We start from the raw sequence: 22,192 nt of genomic DNA, 5'->3' as shown, positions 1-22,192 counted from the left end.
CCCTGACTTTTCCAGTAAGCTGAAAGGGCAGAAGCATTCTCGAGTGATTCTTTTTTACCAAGTAACATGAAGTAGTACTAGTTAACTATCGCTGTATGACAAATTGCCCCCAAACTTAATGGCTTCACAAAACAACATTTATCTCACAGTTTTCTGAGGGTCGGAAATTTGGGATTGTCTCGCTGGGTAGTTCTGGCTTAAGATTTTTTGCAAGGTTGCAATACAGATATTGACTAGAGCTGGAGAATTCACTTCCAGGGTAGTTCACTCACATTGCTGGCAAGTTGGTGCTGGCTGTTAGCAGGAGGCCTGGGTTCCTCCCCATACAGCCCTCTCTCGGGGCCGCCTGAGTGTCTTCATAAGTTGGTATGACCATCACTTCCACCAGAGCAAGTGAACCAAGAACGTGAGGTGGAAGCTGCAATGCTTTTTGTGACCTAATCTCAGAATTCCTCCACCGTTCTCTATTGGTCACATGCTGCTGTTCAGATTCAGTTTTAAGAGAGAGTACACAAGGGCCTGAAGACCAACAGGCAGGGATCCTTGGGGCCCACCAGCCAGGAATTACCCTCCTTAAAAATAGGGGGCGGTTTCTATCTTCTCAATGCTTTGTGTCTGCAGTTCTAGATCTGGGTCCCCCGTCACAGCTGGGCTAATCCACATATTTTGCTGGGCTCCCCCACGTTATGGGGATGTTTCTTCAGCCATCTCTAGCTCAAGAGGATCGCTTGAGAGACAGTAGGCAAATGCAGGTGCTGACACAGGAATCTCATCATTTGCCATGTTGGTTTTTGCCATTTCCCCCCCAGTTTTTTAGGTGCCCTCTCAGCTCCCCTCCCTGCCACGTGCATGACGTGTGGTGGTCCTGCTGTCCTGTCCCTGATCTGTGCAGAGATGTCCTGCCTGTAGAAGCCCTTATTACATGATATTCTAAGATTGAGTTTGTAATACGAATTCTTCCAGGGAGCATTTGACCATTTAAAACCCACTGGTATTTCTGCCTTTTAGCCCATTTATTTAACCCGTAGTTCTTGAATGTGTGCATTTAATTTCCAGCCATTTCTCGCATGAGGAAATTGCCTAAATACACTTGTGAGAAACCCTTTTATGGTAAATGTTATTAAACTGAAAACAAGGGTATAATAAAATAGCAATTTAAGGGTAATTTACTAACAACTGGAGCCCTTAAACACTGACATACCATTGTGTAGGAATAATACCAGACCTGGTATTTAAACACATTCTTTGTCACTCCAAGAATCACTGGGACAGTTTCCTAATCCTCATGGTCTTTAATTATAGCTCTTTCAGAATTTTTTTTTTTTTTTACTACTCATATGTCACCAGTTCATACATTATAAATCATTAGCTTTTGCCCACCTAAGAGATCCAGCAAACTCTTATCTCTGCTCCTTATCCAGAGGAATAATAGAGGAAATATTTAGAGGAAGTAATAGAGGAGAGTTGAGAAGAGACTGAACCTTGTTCTTGGACTTCTGTTTTCTAGACTGTCTGACTGACTAGGGTGATATTGGCATGAATAATAATAGAAAGTGCATCATGGGAGTGATTGATTGAGTATTTTGAGGATCCCTGGGTCTTCTCAATAAAGAGAATCCCTTGAATACACATCTCAGTAAAGGGCCCTTCCCCCTGGAAAGTGGTGTGTATGCCACAAAGAAAGCCAGTGGGCAACCGGGCAGAACCTGCCATTCCTGTCCCAAGTCCCTGCATGCCTGCTGGGCTGCTATTTGAAGGTGGAGATTCTCTCTCTTGTTAGCACCTGGGAATACTCCCCTGAGAGGTTGATTCAGTACTACCTAGAAAGCAGGGAAGTAGACTCTATACCATGAGGAGGGAGCTCATGTACTCAGAGAGACAAGATGTACTCACAGTCCATATAATCAGCACAGGAAGGGCTCATACATCATAATCAGAAACCACTTGTTAAGTTGCCCTGAAAAATCATCATCATCACAGAATTTAGAAATCCCTCATCTGTATGGTCAACTCATCCTCTCCCTGAAGGTACCTCGAGTGCTATCATAGTCAAGAGGTTGTTTGGTGAGCAGATAACCAGGATGAGGGAAACTAGATGAGGGGAGCATTTAGTGGCAACTGGTGAGCTTCATGAGTCCAGCTCAGAATGAGAATGACTTTACTCAGAGGACAGAACTGCTCAAAGCCAAAGGGCTAAAACTTTCATTTTCCTAGAGGGGCACTTGGATAGGTGTATTGGTTATCTTTACTCCAAACTTAGAAGCTTAATATCGATACAACCATAAATGTGTTATCACACACAGTTTGTCTGGATCAGGAATATGACTCAGGGTCCTTCAAGATGTTCTCTGGTATATAATCACCTGAAGGCTTCACTGGGGCCAAGAATTCAGTTTCCCAGTTGGTACTGCTGTTGGCAGCAGGACTTAGTTCCTTACCATCAGACCTCCTTCCCTATTGAGTTGCTTGAGTATCCTCCCAACATGGCAGCTGGCTCCCTCCAGAATGAGCAACCCAAGAGAGAGCAAAGTAAAAGCTGCAATCCTGCTTATAACCCAGTCCTTCAAGTCACACCCTATTGCTTCCGCTATTAACACATTCCATTTGATAGAAGTGATTCATTAACTACAGCCTGCATCTAGAAGGAGTTGATTGGTTCCACCTTTTGGAGAGGACTGTCAAAGACATAGTGGACGTATTTTAAAACCACAAAAAGTACACTGTCCTCTGTAACTTCTTTTTTTCTATACTTCCACAGCTGACCCAACTCCTCTGCTGATCCATGTATTCTTTTAATATTTCTACATTATTATATTTGTAAATAAAATTCAGGTATAAACAATTCATATGTAATTACATGCTATATAATTATATTTTAATGTGTTATATAATTACATATGTATTATATATGTAGTATATAATTATATATGTAGTATATAATTAGTTATGTATTATAAATATTAATGTATTTAGCTTACAGCCAAGCTCCTCTAGCATGATAGTCAATATGTATCTTTATGCTAATTTGCATACCTCATTCTACCTCCTCACTAACTGGGGAACCTGAGGCAGGTTACTTAACCTCTCTGTGCCTCTATATCCCTATCCATAAAGTAAGACTGTAATAGGACCTGTCTCATAAGCTTCATTTGAGGATTAAATGAGGAATTGCATGCACAGAACTTAGAAGAGTGCCTAGCACATAGAAAACATTGAGTACTGTTAGCTGTCAGCATGGCAGCTGGAGCAGTGGCAGAAACAGTTTGATCCAGTTGGCCATCAGAAGGACATTGTATTTCCATGTTCCCAGAGGCAGTAAATAAAAGTCATAGTTGTCTTCTTGGCTGCGCCATAGCCCCACAGCATCCAAGCAGCCCTGTCCCAATGGTAGAGAAAGAAGCATTTCAGGCCTGGAAGGGACCAGGGTCAGCAGCTTTTGGTTTTCTTTTCCTCTTTGCTGTGTTGTTCCTCCCCTGGATCCTAGGCTAATCCCTGGCAGAGTGGGCTTATATGGTGATCAGATGTTCAGTTTGTACTCTGAGTCCTATTTCCATTTTGTTTTTGTTTCTGATTTTTTTAGGCTGACCTTTTGTGGAAGGGTAGACTACCCAAACAGGGAAGTGACCTCACAAAAAGCTAGGGAGTTCCTTAGCCTCATGGATTCGTATTAAACCTTGTTCCCAAATTTCATTTTTAAACATCCGTTTTCCAGGGTATGCACTGGCTACATGTGATCAACGTTGGCATCAGGCATAGATTCACCTTCTTCTCAGGCCCTTTTGCTTGCCAGTGACTCTTTAGTTCCTTGGGCTTAATGAATAGACTTTATCTTCATCCTAAGCATATCCATAATTTAAAACATGCTGGGTGTTTGCTGGAAATGTATCGATGAGAAAATTAGAATGAGCGATTTCTTCATCTCCTAAAGCAACTTTAAAAGAAAGGCTATATACTGGAATGCCCAAGGGTTGTCTTGTGTCGGGTGGCAATTTGCTAAATATAGAGTCAGGAACCTTGGGGGGACCTGCTGAGGTCATCTGTGCCCTCCCACCCCCCTTCCTCATCTGAATGTCTCTAGCCCTGTGCTAGCCAGTTCAGTAGCCACCAGCCACAGATGTCCTCTGGGCATTCAGCTGTGGCCAACCCAACCTGAGATGTGCTATCAGTGGCAGAGTACACTTTGGATTTTTAAAAAAAAATTAGTTGATGTACAATATTGTGTAAGTTATAGGTGTACAATAGAGTGATTCATAATTCTTAAAGTTCACACTCCACTTATAAAACATTGGCTATATTCCCTGTGTTGTACAAGATATTCTTGTAGCTTATTTTACACATAATAGTTTGTACCATTTAATCTCCTACCCTTGTTCTCCCCCTGCCCCTTCCTTCTTCCCATTGGTAACCACAAGTTTGTTCTCCGTATCTGAATCTGCTTCCTTTTTCTAATATTCACTAGTTTGTCCTGTTAAAGATTCCACATATAAGTAATAGCACACAGTACTTGTCTTTCTCTGTCTGACTTATTTCACTTAGCATAATACCCTCCAAGTCCACCCATGTTCATTCTTTTTTATGACTGAGTAGTTTTCCATTGTATATATACCACATCTTTACCCATTCATCTGTTGATGCACAGTTAGATCGCTTGCACACCTTGAAAACTGTAAATAATGCTTCTGTGCACATTGTGCATGTATCTTTTCCAATTAGTGTTTTGGGTTTTTTGTTTTTTGTTTTCAGATATATACCCAAGAGTAGAATTTCTGGATCATATAGTAGTTCTATTTTTAGTTTTTTGAGAAAGCTTCATACTGTTTTCCATAGTGACTGCACCAGTATATATTCCCACCAACAGTGTATAAGGATTCCCTCTTCTCCACACCCTCACCGACTTTTGTTATTTGTAGGCTTTTTGATGATAGCCATTCTGACAGGTGTGGGGTAATATCTCATAGTGGTTTTTTTTTACATTTCCCCAATGATTAGTGGTATTGAGCTTCTTTTCATGTGCCTGTTGACCATTTGCATTTCTTCTATGGGACAATGTCTATTCAGTTCTTTTATCCATTTTTAAATTTCTTTTGATGTTGAGATGGATGAACTCCGTGTGTGTGTGTGTGTGTGTGTGTGTGTGTGTGTGTGTGTGTGTATATGTTGGAAATTAACCCCTCATTGGTACATCATTTGCAGATATTTTCCTCCCATTCAGTGGGTTGTCTTTTCATTTTGTCAGTGGTTTCCTTTGCTCTTCAAAAGTTTAATTAGGTCCTGTGTATTTTATTTTCACTTTTATTTCCTCCGCTGTAGGATGGATCCAGAAAAAATAGTGTTGTGATTTATGTCAAAGAGTGTTCTGCATAGGTTTTCTTCTAAAGAGTTTAATCATTGCTGGTCTTACATTTTTTGTTTTTAATCCATTTTGGGTTTATTTTTGTGTATGATGTTAAAGAATGTTCTGATTTCATTTTTTTACATGTAGCTGTCCAGTTTTTCCGATACCCCTTATTAAAGAGAGTGTCTTTTCTCCATTGTATATTATTGCTTCCTTTGTTGTAAATTAATTGACCGTATGTACATGGGTTTATTTCTGGACTCTATCCTGTTCCATTGATCTATGTGTCTGTTTTTGTGCTGGTACCATACTTTTTTGAATTACTATGTCTTTGTAGTATAGTCTGAAGCTAGGGTGGAGAAGGGCATTGCAACCCACTTCAGTATTCTTGCCTGGAGAATCCCATGGACAGAGAAGCCAGCTGGGCTATAAGTCCGTAAGGTTGCACAGTCAAACATGACTGATGTGACTTAGCACGCCTGCCCACCCTGAAGTCAGGGAGTGTGATTCCTCTGGCTCCATTCTTTCTCAAGATTGTTTTGTCTATTCAGGGTCTTTTTTATTCCCATACAAATTTTAAAATTATTTGTTCTAGTTCTTTGAAGATGTCATTGGTATTTTGATAAAGATTGCACTGAATCTGTAGATTGCCTTTGGTAATACGAAGTGTACCCAGGATTTTGAAGACTTAGTACAAAGAAAAGAATGCAAAATGTTTCATCAATAATTTTATATTGATTGCAAGTTAAAATAATAATATAGTGATATATATAATTGTATAATGGTTAAATAAAATATATCATTAAAATTAATTTTACCTCCTCTTTTTACTATTCTTTTAATGCTGTTGTTGTTGTTATTTAGTTGCTAAGTCATGTCTGACTCTTTTGTGACCCCACAGACTATAGCCTGCCAGGCTCCTCTGTCCATGGGATTTCCCAGGCAAGGAAACTGGAGTGATTTGCCATTTCCTTCTCCAGGGGACCTTCCTGCCCCAGAGATCAAACCTGCGTCTCCTGCAGTGGCAGGAGGATTCTTTACCACTGAGGCACCGGAAAAGCCCCCTTTTAATACTAGAAAATTTTCAGTTACACATGTGGCTTGCATTATATTTTTATCTGACTGTGCTTAGCTGGATCATCTGTCTCTATTCTTCAAGCCCCCAAGATGGAAGTTGTAGAGCGTTCCTTGGTGACTCTTCTGGGTCTTTTGTCATGCTGGCACTTCACTTACTCTCCATATCCGATCTTTTTCTCTCATGCTTCAGTTTGAAGACTTCTGTTTCAAGTAGTTGACTGTCTATCTCCTTATGAAATCCCTACTTGGAAAAAGTAAAGCATCTCTTCATATTCAGTTATAAGCTCAATAACCCCATTATTTTTCACCTTTTCACTTTCTACCTCTTCCAACTCTGATGATTCTTTTTAAATTTTATTTTATGGAAGGGTAGTTGATTTACAATGCTGTGTTAGTTTCTACTGTACAACAAAGTGGTTCAGTTTTACCTAATGTACATTATTTTTTCATATTCTTTTCCATATGGGTTATCACAGGATATTGAATATAGTTTCCTATGCTATACAGTAGGATCTTGCTGTTTATCCATTCCACATATAAAAGTTGTATCTGCTAATCTCAGACTCTCAATCCACCCTTCTCCTCCTCACTCTTGGCAACTTGAAGTCTGTTCCCTGAGTCTGCTTCTGTTTTGTATGTACGTTCCTTTGTGTCATATTTTAGATTCCATGTATAAGTGATATCACATGGTATTTGCCTTTCACTTAGTATCACAATCTCTAAGTCCATCCATGGTGCTGCAGATGGCATTATTTCATTCTTTTTTATGGCTGAGTAGTATTCCATTGTATATATGTACCACATTTTATCCATTCATCATTCAATGGACATTTGGGTTGTTTCCATGTCTTGGCTATTGTGAATAGTGCTGCTATGCATAGGGGTACAGTTTTTTTTTTAATTACAGTTTTGTACAAACATATATCCCAGGAGTAGGATTGCTCGGTCATATGGCAACTCTATTTTCAGTTTTTTTAGAAATCCCCATACTCTTTTCCAGAGAGGGTGCACCAACTTACATTCCCACCAATAGTATAGGAAGGTTCCCTTTTCGCCACACCTTCTCCAGCATTTGTTATTTGTAGACTTTTTTATTGATGGCAGTTCTCCTGGGGGAAGTGGTACCTCATTGTAGTTTTGATTTGCGTTTCTCTCATAATTAGTGATGTTGAGCATCTTTTCATGTGCCTGTTGTTCCGCTGTGTGTCTTCTTTGAAGAAATGTCTAGTTAGGTCTTCTGCATATTTTTAATTGGGTTGTTTGTTTTTTGTTGTTGAGTTGTATGAGCTGCTTATGTATTTTGGAAATTAAGCGCTTGTCAGTCACATCATTTGCAAATATTTCTCCCAATCCGTTGATTGTCTTTTTGTTTTGTTTATGGTTTCCTTTGCTGTACAAAAGCTTGTAAGTTTGATTAGGTCCCATTTGTTTATTTTTGCTTTTATTCTATTGCCTTGGGGGACTAACCTAATAAAACACTGGATGATTTATGTCAGAGAATGTTTAGCCTGTATTCTCTTCTAGGAGTTTTATGTTATCATGTCTTATGTTTAAGTCTTTAAGCCATTTTGAGTTTATTTTTGTGTATGGTAAGAGGGCATGTTCTAACTTCATTGATTTACATGCAGCTGTCCAACTTTCCCAACACCACTTGCTGAAGAGACTGTATTTTCTCCATTGTATATTCTTGCCTCCTTCGTTGAAGATTAATTGACCATAGGTGTGTGGGTTTCTTTCTGAGGTCTCTATTCTGTTCCATTGATCCATATGTCTGTTTTTGTGCCAATACCATGCTGTCTTGATTACTGTAGCTTTGTATCAACTCTGATAATGGTTAATGGCCTTTCCTGGATCATCTCTGGCCTGTATTATTTTTAAAACTTGGTATCGGAAACCACCCAACATGACTCTAATGTGGGCCTGACTAAGGCAGAGACAAATAGAAGGAATTATTTCTATCATCAAGTACTTGACTGGTCTTTTTGTTACATTACCTCATTTATTCCTGTAACACAAGGAGGGGCAGGTGCTGTTGGTAGCACTCTTGACTGATGAGGGAGTTGAGGCTCAAATAGGTTGAGGAACTTACCAAAGTTCCATTGCCGATTAAGTGGCAGAGCTGGGATTTGTGTGCCTAACTCTGAAGCCCACATTCTTTTATGACATACCATGCCTTCCTCCCTTGATACTGTTCTTTGAATATACCCCTTCCTCTTGAGAGGTCTTATCATATGCAGCTGGTGCCTTTGTAGCTCATGATCAACACTGACTCTTGAGCTTGGTCTGATGTGTTTGTGCCTCACTACAATTATGAAGCCCTTCTGCTAAATTCCAGAAATGCCTTTTCAAACTTGCAGATACTTTGTGAAAGCTCTAGCCCTTATACAGTCATCAGTGGGCCAGAGTTCAGGTCTTTAGGTATTAGGAATGACTTTTCTGGCAGAGAACTTTCTTTCCTATCATCCCAGGTCCCATGGATAGCTATCAGTCTGCAGAACAAACTACTTCTTAAAGGCTAGTTAAGGCAAAGTATACTGTTAACCCATGTTTGTGTGTGCGTATGTGTTCAGTTGTGTCCGACTCTTTGCAACCCCATGGACTATAGCCCGCCAGGCTTCTCTTCCATGGGATTCTTTCCAAGCAAGAATCCTGGAGTGGTTTGCCATTTCCTTGCCCAGGGGATCTTCCTGACCCAGGAATCTAACCCATGTCTCTTGCATCTCCTACACTGGCTGGTGGATTCTTACCACTGGTACCACTTGGGAAGCCCCTGTTTAATTACTCCATGTTACTAGCTAACATTACCATTAGGTAATCCATGTTTATGTAAAGGCAAGAAGTTTTAAGTAGTCAGGAATAAGAGGAATTCCTTGTAAGAGTGTTGAAAACATTCTCATGGATGAACCTTGAAGAGATTATGCTAAGTGGTGCAATATTCTTGTCATAAAAGGGCAAATACTGTTGAGTTGGTCAAAAAGTTGGATTTTTCCATAAGATCTTAAGAAATATCTGAATGAACTTTTTGGCCAACCCGATTTACAATTCCACTTATATGAGATAAGTAGAGTAGTCAAATATATAGAAACAGAAAGTAGAATAATGGTCATCAGGTGTTGTGGGTATGGAGAATGAGGAGTTAGTGGTTCGTGGATATGGAGTTTCAGTTTGGAAAGACAAAAAAGATCTGGAGAGGGATAGTGGTGATGGCTGTATCACAATGTAAATGTACTTAATGCCACAAAATTGTACACTTAAAATGTTTAAAATGGCAAACATTAAGTATATTTAAAAAGTATATTTTACCATAATAAAAATAACCAAACAGATCTTGTATATTTAAAGAAAAATAGCTTGCTTAGCATGTGTGATCAGAGATGCCACTGGACCCATCTTGGGTCCATTGTTAATTCTAGCTTTGAGATCACAGTCGATTTCTGAGTCAGCTTCTCACGAGGAAGATGCAGGCTTCACCCAGATGAGGGGCATCTTTTTTTCCTGATAGATTTCTCCATCTAGGAGGTTTTACCCACTTCACACAAATGCACTTGCCAGGGCTCCAGCCACTTTCCAGGGATGTCTAGGGAAGGGAAAGCAGCCTTGCTTTTGAGGACTCTACAATACGGACCCTTAATTATACTCATTTTTCCATGGAGATTTTCTTATTCCTTATTCCCCTATCTGAGGGTATGCCTGGACTTTCCTAAGAAATAAAATAGCTGTAAATTGTATTCACTTGTACCAAAGTGTTCATAGCCTCTTTGGAGACCTGCATTAGAGTTAGATTGAGCAAACACCTCAGAGTGTTAGTGTTTCACTGAAGTCAGTACCCCTTGACAACCTCAGGTCAGATCTCCACTCGAGGCAGAGGCTGTTTTGAGAAAATTTAGCCCGGGTGCCTAGATTGAGACTGCAGGCCCCAGGAGTTCTCTTTATACAGTGTGCTGCTTGGTGCCATGGTGGTGCATCTGCTTATTTGCCCTGCCTGTTTTCCTTTTCAGGAATCATTAACCAATGGCAACAGGAATCCAAGGATAAAGTGATTTCCCTCCTGTTAACTCACCTGCCTTTGCTGAAGCCAGGAAACCTCGACGCAAAAGTAGAGTATATGAAACTGCTGCCCAAAATCCTGGCACACTCCATTGAACATAACCAGCACATCGAGGAGAGCAGGCAGCTGCTGTCCTACGCTTTGATCCATCCAGCCACGTCACTGGAAGACCGCAGTGCTTTGGCCATGTGGCTGAACCACTTGGAGGACCGTACGTCGACCAGCTTTGGCGGCCAGAACCGAGGCCGCTCGGACTCTGTGGATTATGGGCAGACACACTACTATCACCAAAGACAGAACTCCGATGACAAGCTTAATGGGTGGCAGAACTCTCGGGATTCTGGGATTTGCATCAACGCCTCCAACTGGCAGGACAAAAGTCTGGGGTGTGAGAACGGCCACGTGCCCCTCTACTCATCTTCATCCGTCCCCACCACAATCAATACGATTGGAACCAGCACAAGTACAAGTAAGTCCCCTGGAAGCCCTTTAGTGCAGTCTGGTTTGGTGACTTGCTGTGTGTGGCATGTCCCACTGGGAATGTCTGCTCTGGGCACCCCGTAACCCTGGGAGAGAAGGGCTGATTGGAATTGGCTGCAGGAAAGGGCTCTTTGGACCCCGTGTTTGTTGTTCTTTCGACTCCTGAAAGAGAAAGATCCTGGGCAGGTAAAAATGATTGATGGTTTAAATTTGGGTTACCAATAGATTAAAAAAAATAAAAAATTAAATATGAGATTAAGTGGTGAAAGAAGGAAACTTCTGCTTTCCACAGACAGAAATGCCTTCACCCAGTACCTTTTACCTGGGGTTTTTGGATTTGCCAAGACATTGAGTTCCTGTGTGATGCTCTATACCTGATTCTAACCCATGTTTAACCAGACAGCCTCATGGGCTTTGTGCATTTTCTTTTCTTTTTCCACTTTTTTTTTCTTTTCCTTTCTTTCTCTCTCTTTTTTCCCCCCTTCCTTTCTTTCTCTTTCTTTCTTTCTTTCTTTTTTTTTTTTTAATTTCACCCTGGAATGTTCCCTCCCTTGCATCTCCTTGTCTTAATCCCCGGTTATCAGGGTTACTTTTCCTCCTGACCAGGGGGAGCAGGTTTGCTAACTGAGAATGCTGCTCTGTCTGCGGCCTGGTGTGAATGCTGTGGCCTTCTCGCTCAGTCTAACCCCTTAGGAGAGGTAGAGCAGGAACGGCTTTGCCAGAGGGGAGAGCAGAGGGCAGCCCTCTGCTCTTTGGACACTAAAGCAAAGTACTCTGGCCACAGATGGGACCAGGCCTGGGTCTGGTGGCTCTCTGTGGCTCCCCACTTAGGCTGAGCAAAGTGACATAGATGCTACTGGCACGTCCATCAAGTGCGTGGGAGAGTGGCCCACCATTGAAGAGAATTCCTTGATGCTAGTTTGCATGTGTCTCTGAAGATGGTGTCAGGCCCGAGATAACTTTCTTGGGGAAAAGCTTTTGCAGTTAGACTGTGTGTGCCTGTCAACAGGCAGGAACCCCCAATGAAAAGATCTGAGAGTATGAAGAATTGGCAGTGACAGCTTCTTGGCCTCTGCCTCCACATGGATCTTGGGGCTAATGGGCCTTTTTAAATGGCTTTCTTAAATACGTTAAGTGTGTGGAATTTTCACTACATTGATTGAAACAGTACTTCAGTGAAATAATCAAAGAAATACTTCAGATACTGCTTTGATAATGCCACAACACGAGGTTTTAAAATTCTTTTGTCCATTTTCACATTTAGATATTGATAACTTGCATATTTGGGGAATTAGGTGATTATTGCATCATTAATTTATTGTGTAAGAGGTTCTGTGACAGGTTTTTTTCACAGACTAGTAATCCAGGAAACAGTTTCACTAACCTCTGTGTGATGGAAAGTGATGGCTTGAACTATTCAAACAGACACATGCAGGCTGAGACTGCAGAGCTTCTTGGCCTGAGTTTCCTGGGTTGGTGACAGAATCTAGTAATTGTTTCAAAATTCTTTGATATTTAGGAGAGATGCAAGCTCTGAGCTGCCTGCCCTCTCAAAACTTGGTCTTCTGTATTTTAAGAGGTTGAGTTTTATGTCATCCATCTTGAAATTAGTCTGGGGTCATCACATTTCCATCTCTGCTGATGTAACACATTTTTTTCGGGTCTTGATACGATTAGTACATTTGAGATGGTTATCAGATTGTCACTTTTATATTTCACTGTGGCAACCAAGCCCAGCAGATGGGAAGGAAATGATTAGATGCTTGTCATAGTCTCCTAGGCCTTTGAGTCCAGTATAGTACTTGAGCTGAAAAGGACTTGGAAGTTTAAGAAGATAGCTAGATTACATATTAGAAAAAGATTACATATTACAAAAGGGATTAGAGCCCTTTTTCGGAGCATCAGTAAAGAAGATAAGAGTTCAGATCTTTCCTCCAGAAAGTTTCATTGGGTCATATCAACACTTGTATTTTAAGAACATCTCTTTAACAAAACCTTAATGTCATTGCTTTACTCCTCTGCATTGTCGATAGTGGCTAAATTGTGCTTATCCAAACTGCAGTCCTTTGGGTCATTCATTAACTCAACGCTTCTATCAACTATCTTCCGAGCACCTGGGAGGCAGCTTGACGTAGTGAACAGAAAAAAGACTTTGGTGTCATTGTTTCCTGGGTCCAAATCTCAGACCTGCAGTTAGCTACCTACAACTAGGCCAAGTTACTTCACCTCTCTGAGCAAGGTCACCACTTGCAAAACGGAAACATTCATGATATCTACCTGTGAGGGTTGTGGTGAGGGTAAATGAGATTATGTATGTGAATGCCCTGGCCAGGGCTGGCAACAGTAAGCACTCAGTAAGTGTCTGCTAAATGAATGAGAGGGACTGGATAAAACAATGAATAGCAAAGCACTAGCATTAACTGCCTTCCCCAGACTCTTGTGCTCATTTGCATTGTACTTTTCCTGAGCCCAGGCCATGCACAGTGGTCTAGGGGGACTTGAATATGCTATGACCATTTCACTGCAGTAGAAAATGGTTTGGCCTTAAGGGTTCAGATCACAAGATAGAAAAGTGCCAGCTTGTTTGGGAAAAAGCAAACAAGGTTGTTGGCTAAAAATGAGTGAGTGAGGTAGATAGCCATGGTAGAGGTTGCAGAGGTAATGGGGAGGGAGAGACCGTGCTGGGTATTGTGGGTTGTTGTAAGGACCTCAACTTTTGCTCTAAGCAACCCCCTCAGAGGGTTTTTGGTAATTGAGTGATGTGATCTGGCTCGTGTTTTAAGGGGGATAGTTTTGGCCACTGTGTTAAGAATAGATTATACCAGGGCAAGGACAGAAACACAAAGACTAGTTAAGAGACTATAGCAGTAATCCAGGCAAGTTATTGATTACTTGGACCAGGATGGCCGCAGTAAGAGGGGGAGAAGTGGTCAAGTCTAGATGTATTTTGAAAGTACAGCCAACAGGATTTCCTGAGAGAATAAATGAGTTGTCAGGGGGAAGAACTCAAGAATGACTCCAGGATTTTTTGCTTACAAAAATGTTGGAAGTTCAGTGTCCTATATGGTGACTTTATACATCTGTTAGACCATCAGAGATGTCTAGTAAGCAGTTGGATATATGAGCATGCGGTTTGGGAGAGAAGACTGACCTAAGATAGACCATTGGGAGTTACCAGCACATGGGTGGTATGTAAAATTATGAAACCATGAGATAAGATCACCATAGTAGAGATGCAGATAGAGAAGACTGAGGACTGAGCCTGAGCACATTATCATGAAGGCTGGGGAGAAGGGGAAGAAGGAGCGAATCAAGGAGAAACCATTGAAGTTGGAGAAAAGTCAAGTGTGTGTGTGTGTGTGTGTGTGTGTGGCAAGGCAATGAAGAAAAGGTTTCAAGTAGGAAAAAGTGGTCAACTGACTCAGCTGCTACTGATAGGTCCAATAAGATGAGAACCAAGAAGTGATCATTCGATTTATTAAGAGAGAAATTTTATGAGACTGGACCCTTCATTGATCTCTTGGGGTAGTCCTTGCTGCTAAAAGAAACGAACCCCCCAAAAAGTTTGTTTTTGACTAATGTAAAGTCCAGAACAGGTGTCCCTGATTGACATGTGACATTCTTCTAAGCAGTTATTCATTAATCCAGGCTCTTTCTGTCTCATGTCTCTGCCATCTTCACCACATGTAGCCCAAAGTGACCAGGTTTGTCAAACCACAGGAAGGAGAAAGAGATGGGGGAAGTCTTCTTGGGAAGATTTCATGGACAGATAACCTTCACTCACATCCCATTGGCTAGAACTCTGTCACATGGCCACATCTAATAGCAAGCAATAGATGTAGTCTCGCCGTGTGCCCAGGAAGAAGAGGAATCAGAGGCAGAGGGGACACAGGTAGAAAGCACCTTGCCAACTACCACTGAATAAAATAACTACCACTGGGGAAAAAGAAGGATCTTAGAGATCAATTGGAAGTGCTTCACACATGATAGGCATTTAAGGGATGAAGATAGTTGAGTTAGTGATTCCAGTGAGATAAGAGGCAAGAAACTAGCTAGAAGCTTGATTTTGAATGTATTGACTTTGAGAAGGTGCTTGCACATTGAGATGAAGAAAATGATGCATTACAAAACAGAACCATGCAGATTGTTGAGGAAGGGATTTAAGATGAGGCTAAGAGTAGGAGGCCAAAACTATGCCCTAATTTAATAAGAATCAACCTATTTTTATTCATTTAGACAGAGGAGAGAGTGCCTTTTAGTGACTGCAGAAGTTAAATGAGATCTCATAGGATGTTTGAGCTGGGCCTTTTCCTCCATGAGATAGGAGAGGAATGGGTTGGGACCATTGAGAGTCTATGAGGCACCATTTTGGATAGCATCAAGGTGTTTCAGACGAGAGGGAAGAATCTGCTTTCAGTACCTAGCTCTCTTTTTAAGTCTGCTCAGGGGTCTGATGGGAGAAGGAAATGGCAACCCACTCCAGTATGCTTGCCTGGAGAATCCTAGGGACTGGAGCCTGGTGGGCCGCCATCTATGGGGTCACACAGAGTCGGACACGATTGACGTGACTTAGCAGCAGTAGCAGCAGGGGTCTGATGACTGAGAGCAAGAATATGCAGGTTCTTCATCATGAGTCTGTGGGACCAAGGTATTGGCTGTCACGAATTATACACATGTCTTAGTCAACTTTGTTTTGGCCATCACAAGCAATTCCAAATGCAGTGTACCTAGAGCCTGCCTTAGCACTTTTAGGTTTTCTTTCTGTCTCAAGTCTTCTATAGAAAAAGTAAATCTTCCAGGAAAAGAACCATCCAGGTTTTCTTAAGAGCCCTCAGAATCCTGCTGTGTAGAGGTCAGTGCCACCTCCATTGCCCCAGACTGACTTTCTAACCATTTTCTACCCTTAGCTGGTGGACTTTGACCTGGGAAAAAACTATATGCTGTAGTTACAAATGCAAGGAGCCTGTTTTCATTCAAACTGTTGATAATACTTGATTTTTCTTAGCATGCTTTACATTTGGGTTTGAAAACATGCCAACCTTTGCTAGCCTCATCTGAGATAAAAACTCAGAAACTTTGGGTTGCAAAAATTATTCCAGAATGCTTCATCTGAGCTGCCCACTTTATCTACAGTCTCATGGTGCAGCTTGGAATCTCAGTATTTTTTTTATTAACCTCAATTGACTTTTATGCTAGTAAAAGCTATATATTAAAAAAATTCAGTACCATGGGTTATGAAAAGTAAAGTAATCACTGCATAGTGTTTACTACATGCTGGGTACTCTTCAAAAACCTTTACATAAATATTAACTCATTGAACTTTTGTAGCTCCATGATGTGGCTCATATTGTTATCCCCATTTGACAGATGAGGAAACTAAGGCACAGAGAGGCTGAGTAACTTGATCAATGTCACAGACCATCTAAGTCATATGCCCCAAGTATGCTAGCTTTGTACTGACCCATGTAGCAAGCATTCTGTGTTCCAGTTCTTGGCTGACATCTTTGCCTCCCCTTCCTGATTATGAACCCCTTGGAAACAGGGGTGTTGTCCTCTTTACCCCTCTTTCCTCACACCTAGAACACCCTGAAAAAGTCACAGAAATATTGGAGATGGCAAATTCCTGGCACGTATTCAGCTGCCATTCTCTCGTGGTAGAGTATCTCTTAGATAATGGTTGTGTCCTGCTAAGCCCAGATGTGGCCTCCACATCCTCCTCAATATGCCCCTCAAGGCAGCCACTATAATTCAATAAGAGATGGCATGTGAGCTGAAGCCTGTCTGCCTGCCCTGCCAGAAACATTTGCTCAGCAGTAGGGACTTAATAAATTCCTGGGCTAACTGCACAGATGTTCATGAAATTATCAAATTTCCAAAATATAGGAGAAAGTATTCTTGGGAATTCACTAAATATTTGGTGATAATATAATTCGCTAAATATTTGGCAATCATTTAGCATTCTGTCTTCATCCTCACAGTGACATTTATCATTACTCTTCCTTTCTTTGTGACATGTTACCAACTTGATCTCAGTACTAATAGACCTTTAGTAACATACTGTGATCTTGATTGTGGAGGTGGGCATATGAATTTATACAGGTAATAAGATGCACAGATTCATACCAAAGAAAATAGTGGTACAAAATCTACTGAGATCTGAGTAAGGTCTGTAGTCTCATTAACAGTATTATGTTTGTGTCAGTTTCTTAGTTTCGTTAACACACTATGGTTATGTAAAATGTCACCTTGGACAATGCTGGGGGCATGAGTACATGGGACCTCTCCCTGTAGTATTTTTGCAGTTTCTTATAGATCTGTAATTATTTCAAAATTGAAAGTTAGAAACTAAAAACTACTGGGCCATACTGGATATTTCTTGGGCTTTGATCCTGTGTCTCGACCTTCTTGTGGGGTCTAGGGTCCATCCCTTAATGAAAAGGTGGCTCTTGGGCCTCAGAGACCCAATACCTAAAACAAAACTACTTCATCAGGCAAGGTGAAAAGTAGAGGTGATGTAGATCTCAGGAAAACTGGCTCCTTTGGGAACCCTGAATCTGCAACTGAAAAAAAAAAAAAAATCTTCCAATTCCACCAGCCCCTTAGGCAGCCCAGGCCAGCTGTTTCAAAAGTACTCATTTGGCTCAAGTCCTTCCTTTTCCCTCTGCTCTTCTCATTTTCTTACAAGGCCACCATATACTTCAAGCTCATTCCCACTAGCCTGTGAAAAACCATCAGGACACACATTCAGAGGGAGGAGAGAGACCACCACTCAGCTTTTGGAAGGTCTAATAAGGAGAGGTCTTGGCAAGTGGCCTCCTGGAAACTGGAAAGAGGGGCAAGGCTTGGAGATCTCACTTCTATCTTGCTGGCTGTAGGTCATCTCCATCCTAAGCCTTCGGAGCCACTGGTGTTACTGGAGTTCCTTTTTAAATTTTCATGGAATTATTTTGTCTTTTTAACAACAGATTTTTTTCTTTCTCAGTGGAAAATTTCTTCCTCCCCAAAATGTAGCCAACCTGGCATGCAACTGAAAAATTCCATTATTTCCTTAACCCCTCATTTGCTCTTCAAAGAGGTAACTCTAGTTGCTTTGCTTCCTTTGAGAAGCATTTATAACAGCTGGCATGATATATTTTTAGCTTCAGCTTCCTTCCCTTTGGGGGAAACTTTTTTTAAATATGGCCCTGGCCTTCCTGATCCCACATTGTGAAGATGGCTCAGTGATATCTCAGAGGACCCAGGATTGCCACTGCCTGATCCTTTGCCTGTTTCCAAGAGTTCAAAGGTTTTATAGGACCTTGCTTTTCCTCACCATGTCTAGTGTTTGTTTTCCAGGACTTGGGAAAGAAAACATCAGAAAAAAACACTGTGCTAAGCAAGAAGCCTGCTTGTTTTATTGTGCATCAGAGATCCCACAGCTTGGAAAAAGTCAAAGACCTCCTTGGTACACGGGTCATGAGGATGTGCCATCCAGCCCCTGTTCGCGAGGATTTTTTTAGACTCTAATGACAGTGAGAGTTATTAAACACTAGATGAGCTACTGAGGAAGGCAGTAGTGTTTCTAATTCCCCACTGTACTTCAAAAATAGGATGCATTCTGGCTGGAATAAATGACTTAAACTGGACTAGCCTGGAAGAGGGGAGGAAGAAGGAGATGAACAAGCTGGCTTCTTTTAGACTGGTTTTTTTTTTTTTTTTTTTGGAGCCCTATAGTCTTGGGATTTCTATTATTTCACAAGATTTATAGTTATAAGATCTAAAGTTAGAGTTTAGAGTTATAGGCTTAATCCATGAATAATGGGACAAAAAAATCTTTTAATCTTGTTTTTTTTTTTCTTTTCTTTTCTCATCTTTAAGATATCTGGGGATAAACCTCAGGTTACACTGAGGAAAGATATATCATGAATGTAGCTTCTCTTTTAAAAAATTATATTTACTTATTTTTAATAGATTGATGATTGCTTTACATTTTGCTAAGTTGTGCTGTGCGCTTCATCGCTTCAGTTGTGTCCCACTCTTTACGACGCTATGGACTGTAGCCCGCCAGGCTCCTCTATCCATGGGATTCTCCAGCAAGAATAATAAAGTTGCCACATCCTCCTCCAGGGGATTTTCCCAACCCAGGATTTAACTCACCTCTCTTATGTCTCCTGCATGGGAGGTGGGTTCTTTACCACTAGCACTACCTGGGAAGCCCCTTTGATATTACTAATAGTGAGCAAATGAGACTCTTGAATTCCATGGTGACAGAGGAGGATAAATTTCAGTAGAAGCAATTACTATTAATTTGGGGTATGTGTTTAAACACTGTCAGTATCATTCCTGCCATCCCCCTACCTACACCCTGGTCCTCAACATTCTTTTAGGTAAAATACAGTCTTGGGAAATCTCTGGTGTAAGTCAAGTAAGAGAAGGGTATCAAAATGGGGAAGGGGACTTCCAAAATCTGGGAAATGCTATAAAGGATTTTTGTGGATTGGAAAAAGGCTAAAACTCCCAACATGCCCTGAGGTAGTCATTCTTTGCCAAAATTCTGGACCATTCCCATAGACAAATTCCATGGCTATAATTAAATGTTAGAGCCAGTGAGAGGACAAGGTTTGCTTTAGCAATTGGTTTCACAGCCAGCCTTCCTGAGATGCATCCTTTTGGAAGAGCCCATCAAAACCTATATGGAACTAAAAAAGCTATAATAGATTATTTTGTACTTTAGCCTTCTCCTTCGCACAGTAAGACATTACAATGCAAAGAGAATTATAAGGCTATAAGTGGCATTTTAGATATTCAAGTTTAGAGTATAAATGATGAGGCAGCCTTGATCAAAATCAAGAATATGGCTTTGAAGTCAGATGACATGGTTTTAAATTCCAGCTGCACCAATAAGTAGGAACATGGACAAATTACTTGACCTCTAAACCTCCTTTCTTCATCTATAAAATGGAAATACATTTCAGTAGGTAAATAGGTGGGGAAACAAAGGAAACAGTGACAGACTTTATTTTCTTGGGCTCCAAAATCACTGCAGATGGTGACTGCAGCCATGAGATTAAAAGACACTTGCTCCTTGGAAGAAAAGTTATGACCAACCTAGACAGCATATTAAAAAGCAAAGACATTACTTTGCTGACAAAGGTCTGTCTTGTCAAAGCTATGGTTTTTCCAGTAATCATGTATGGATGTGAGAGTTGGACTATAAGGAAAGCTGAGCGCTGAAGAATTGATCCTTTTGAACTGTGGTGTTGGAGAAGACTCTTGAGAGTCCCTTGGACTGCAAGGAGATCCAATCAGTCCATCCTAAAGGAAATCAGTCATAAATATTCATTGGAAGGACTGATGCTGAAGCTGAAGCTCCAGTACTTTGGCCACCTGATGAAAAGAACTGACTCACTGGAAAAGACCCTGATGCTGGGAAAGATTGAAGGCAGGAGGAGAAGGGGGCGACAGAGGATGAGATGCTTGGATGGCATCACCGACTTGATGGACATGAGTTTGAGCAGGCTCCAGGAGTTGGTGATGGACAGGGAAGCCTGGTGTGCTGCAGTCCATGGGGTCACAAAGAGTCGGACACAACTGAGCAACTGAACTGAACTGAACTGAGGCAACCTCTTAATTGGCTTGATCAGGGTAGGTAGTTAATGTGTTAATTGCAATAGCCATTTAAAGCAAGGGATCATAGAAAAGGCTTAAGACTTTAAACATATTAGTTTATCTTAATGTGTAAATGCATTCTCGTTCCATCTTCTGTATAGTGCGATGGTCCTTTGAGAACAGCATTTCTGACTGAGTCTGCTCTTTTGTGCATAAATCACACCCTTGATGCATTATTGTCTGTGATTTCCTTAAAATGGAACTGGAATTTGACGACATTTCCAAAAACAGAGCATAGAATCTTTCTAGATTCTGGCTTTCCTGTTTTTATTATTTCCCTTATAGTTTTGTCACTAACACTGAATTCAACAGTAGATTTTTAAAAGTAAAACAATGAGTATTTCTAAAGCTTATAACAAAGTTTTTGAGTAGTTAGCATTTTTTTGTAATTCATATGTCATCGTTTCTGTTATACTTTTTTAAAGTAATACGTTCACAATAGCAAGTACAACTAGGATAAATAGATTTTGGGAAAAAATTCAACTGTCTCTTGGTACACCTGCAGGTCAGCTGATGGGAGCAGAAGTACACAAGTAAATTCTAGTCACTGAAGAGCCATGGGCATACATGAGTAATTGGAAAGGAATGGAGAGTACTGAGTGGTCCAGCAAACTGGGCAAGTGAAGATGAGATGAGAGCTTCTTAGGGTTGTGAGGATTAAATGAAAAATGTATATAAAGCACTTGCCAGTAGGAGATGCTCAGCAAATAATAGGCCTCATTATTGTTATTTCTGCACTGATTGTTAAGCTGATACAAGTAAGTGGTATTCATCCCCCAACCCAGGCTCTGCAGTAAACTCAGGTGAAACAGCCCTCCTAGGGCAGTTCTAAGACACGTCTCTTCCGATAGACGCAATTGAAATCAAGATGCTTTGCCAGCTCTGTAGAGAGCTGCTCTCCACAAATACATATAATCACCCCTCAGGATTGTTGCTGTGGTCTGTCTTCCTAAATAGCTTAAAATGGACCAGAAGAAAAAGAAAGAGTAAGAACAGGGTAAAAGAAAAGAACAAGGTAAAATTTTGTTTTTGTTTCTTCAGGATCCATTGCTAACAGAAATAATTTTTTTAATTGGCAATAAGTGTAAAGATATTATTCAAATTTATTTAAATGATCCGTAAGTAACAGAAAAAGATTTATTTACTTGTTTGTTTGTTTTTGGCTGTGCCAGGTCTTCATTGCTGTGCGCAGGCCTTCTCCAGTTGCAGCAAGTGGGGGCTATTCCCTAACTGCAGTAGGCGGGCTTCTCATTGCAGTGGCTTCTCTTGTTGCAGAGCACCGGCTCTAGGCGCTCGGGCTTCCATAGACGTAGTGCGTGGGCTCAGCAGTTGTGGCTCAAGGGCTACGGAGCACTGGCTCAGTAGTTGCAGAGCATGGGCTTAGTTGCCTCATGGCATGTGGAATCTTTCCAGAGCAGGGATCAAACCCACAAGCCCTAGAATAAGATTTAACAGAGACAGATACAGGCTAGGGAAATGTGGCCAGTTCCAAGAGTGTAGAGTGGAAGAAAAGATCAGTTGCCTAGGCAAGTCACTCCACCTCCAACTCAGTGTGGACTCTTGCACTCTTAGGAACTCGTACTTCTTTATCAAGGCATGAGGTT

The 22,192-nt window shown here is 41.1% G+C and overlaps 1 protein-coding gene across 3 annotated transcripts in view; it reads left to right on the top strand.

Annotated features, from left to right (window-relative positions):
• SAMD4A (sterile alpha motif domain containing 4A) overlaps positions 1–22,192 on the top strand; it is a 226,037-nt gene that overhangs the window by 126,729 nt on the left and 77,116 nt on the right. For all 3 annotated transcript variants that reach the window (XM_040226398.1, XM_040226400.1, XM_040226399.1), the window contains exon 3: positions 10,411–10,929. In XM_040226398.1, coding sequence (XP_040082332.1) covers positions 10,411–10,929 — 519 coding nt within the window. The remainder of the gene's footprint in view (positions 1–10,410; positions 10,930–22,192) is intronic.

The sequence above is a fragment of the Oryx dammah genome, unplaced genomic scaffold, assembly GCF_014754425.2.
Source record: "Oryx dammah isolate SB20612 unplaced genomic scaffold, SCBI_Odam_1.1 HiC_scaffold_26, whole genome shotgun sequence".
In the NCBI taxonomy this organism is placed as follows: Eukaryota; Metazoa; Chordata; class Mammalia; order Artiodactyla; family Bovidae; genus Oryx; species Oryx dammah.
This window is presented reverse-complemented; position numbering and strand designations above follow the sequence as displayed.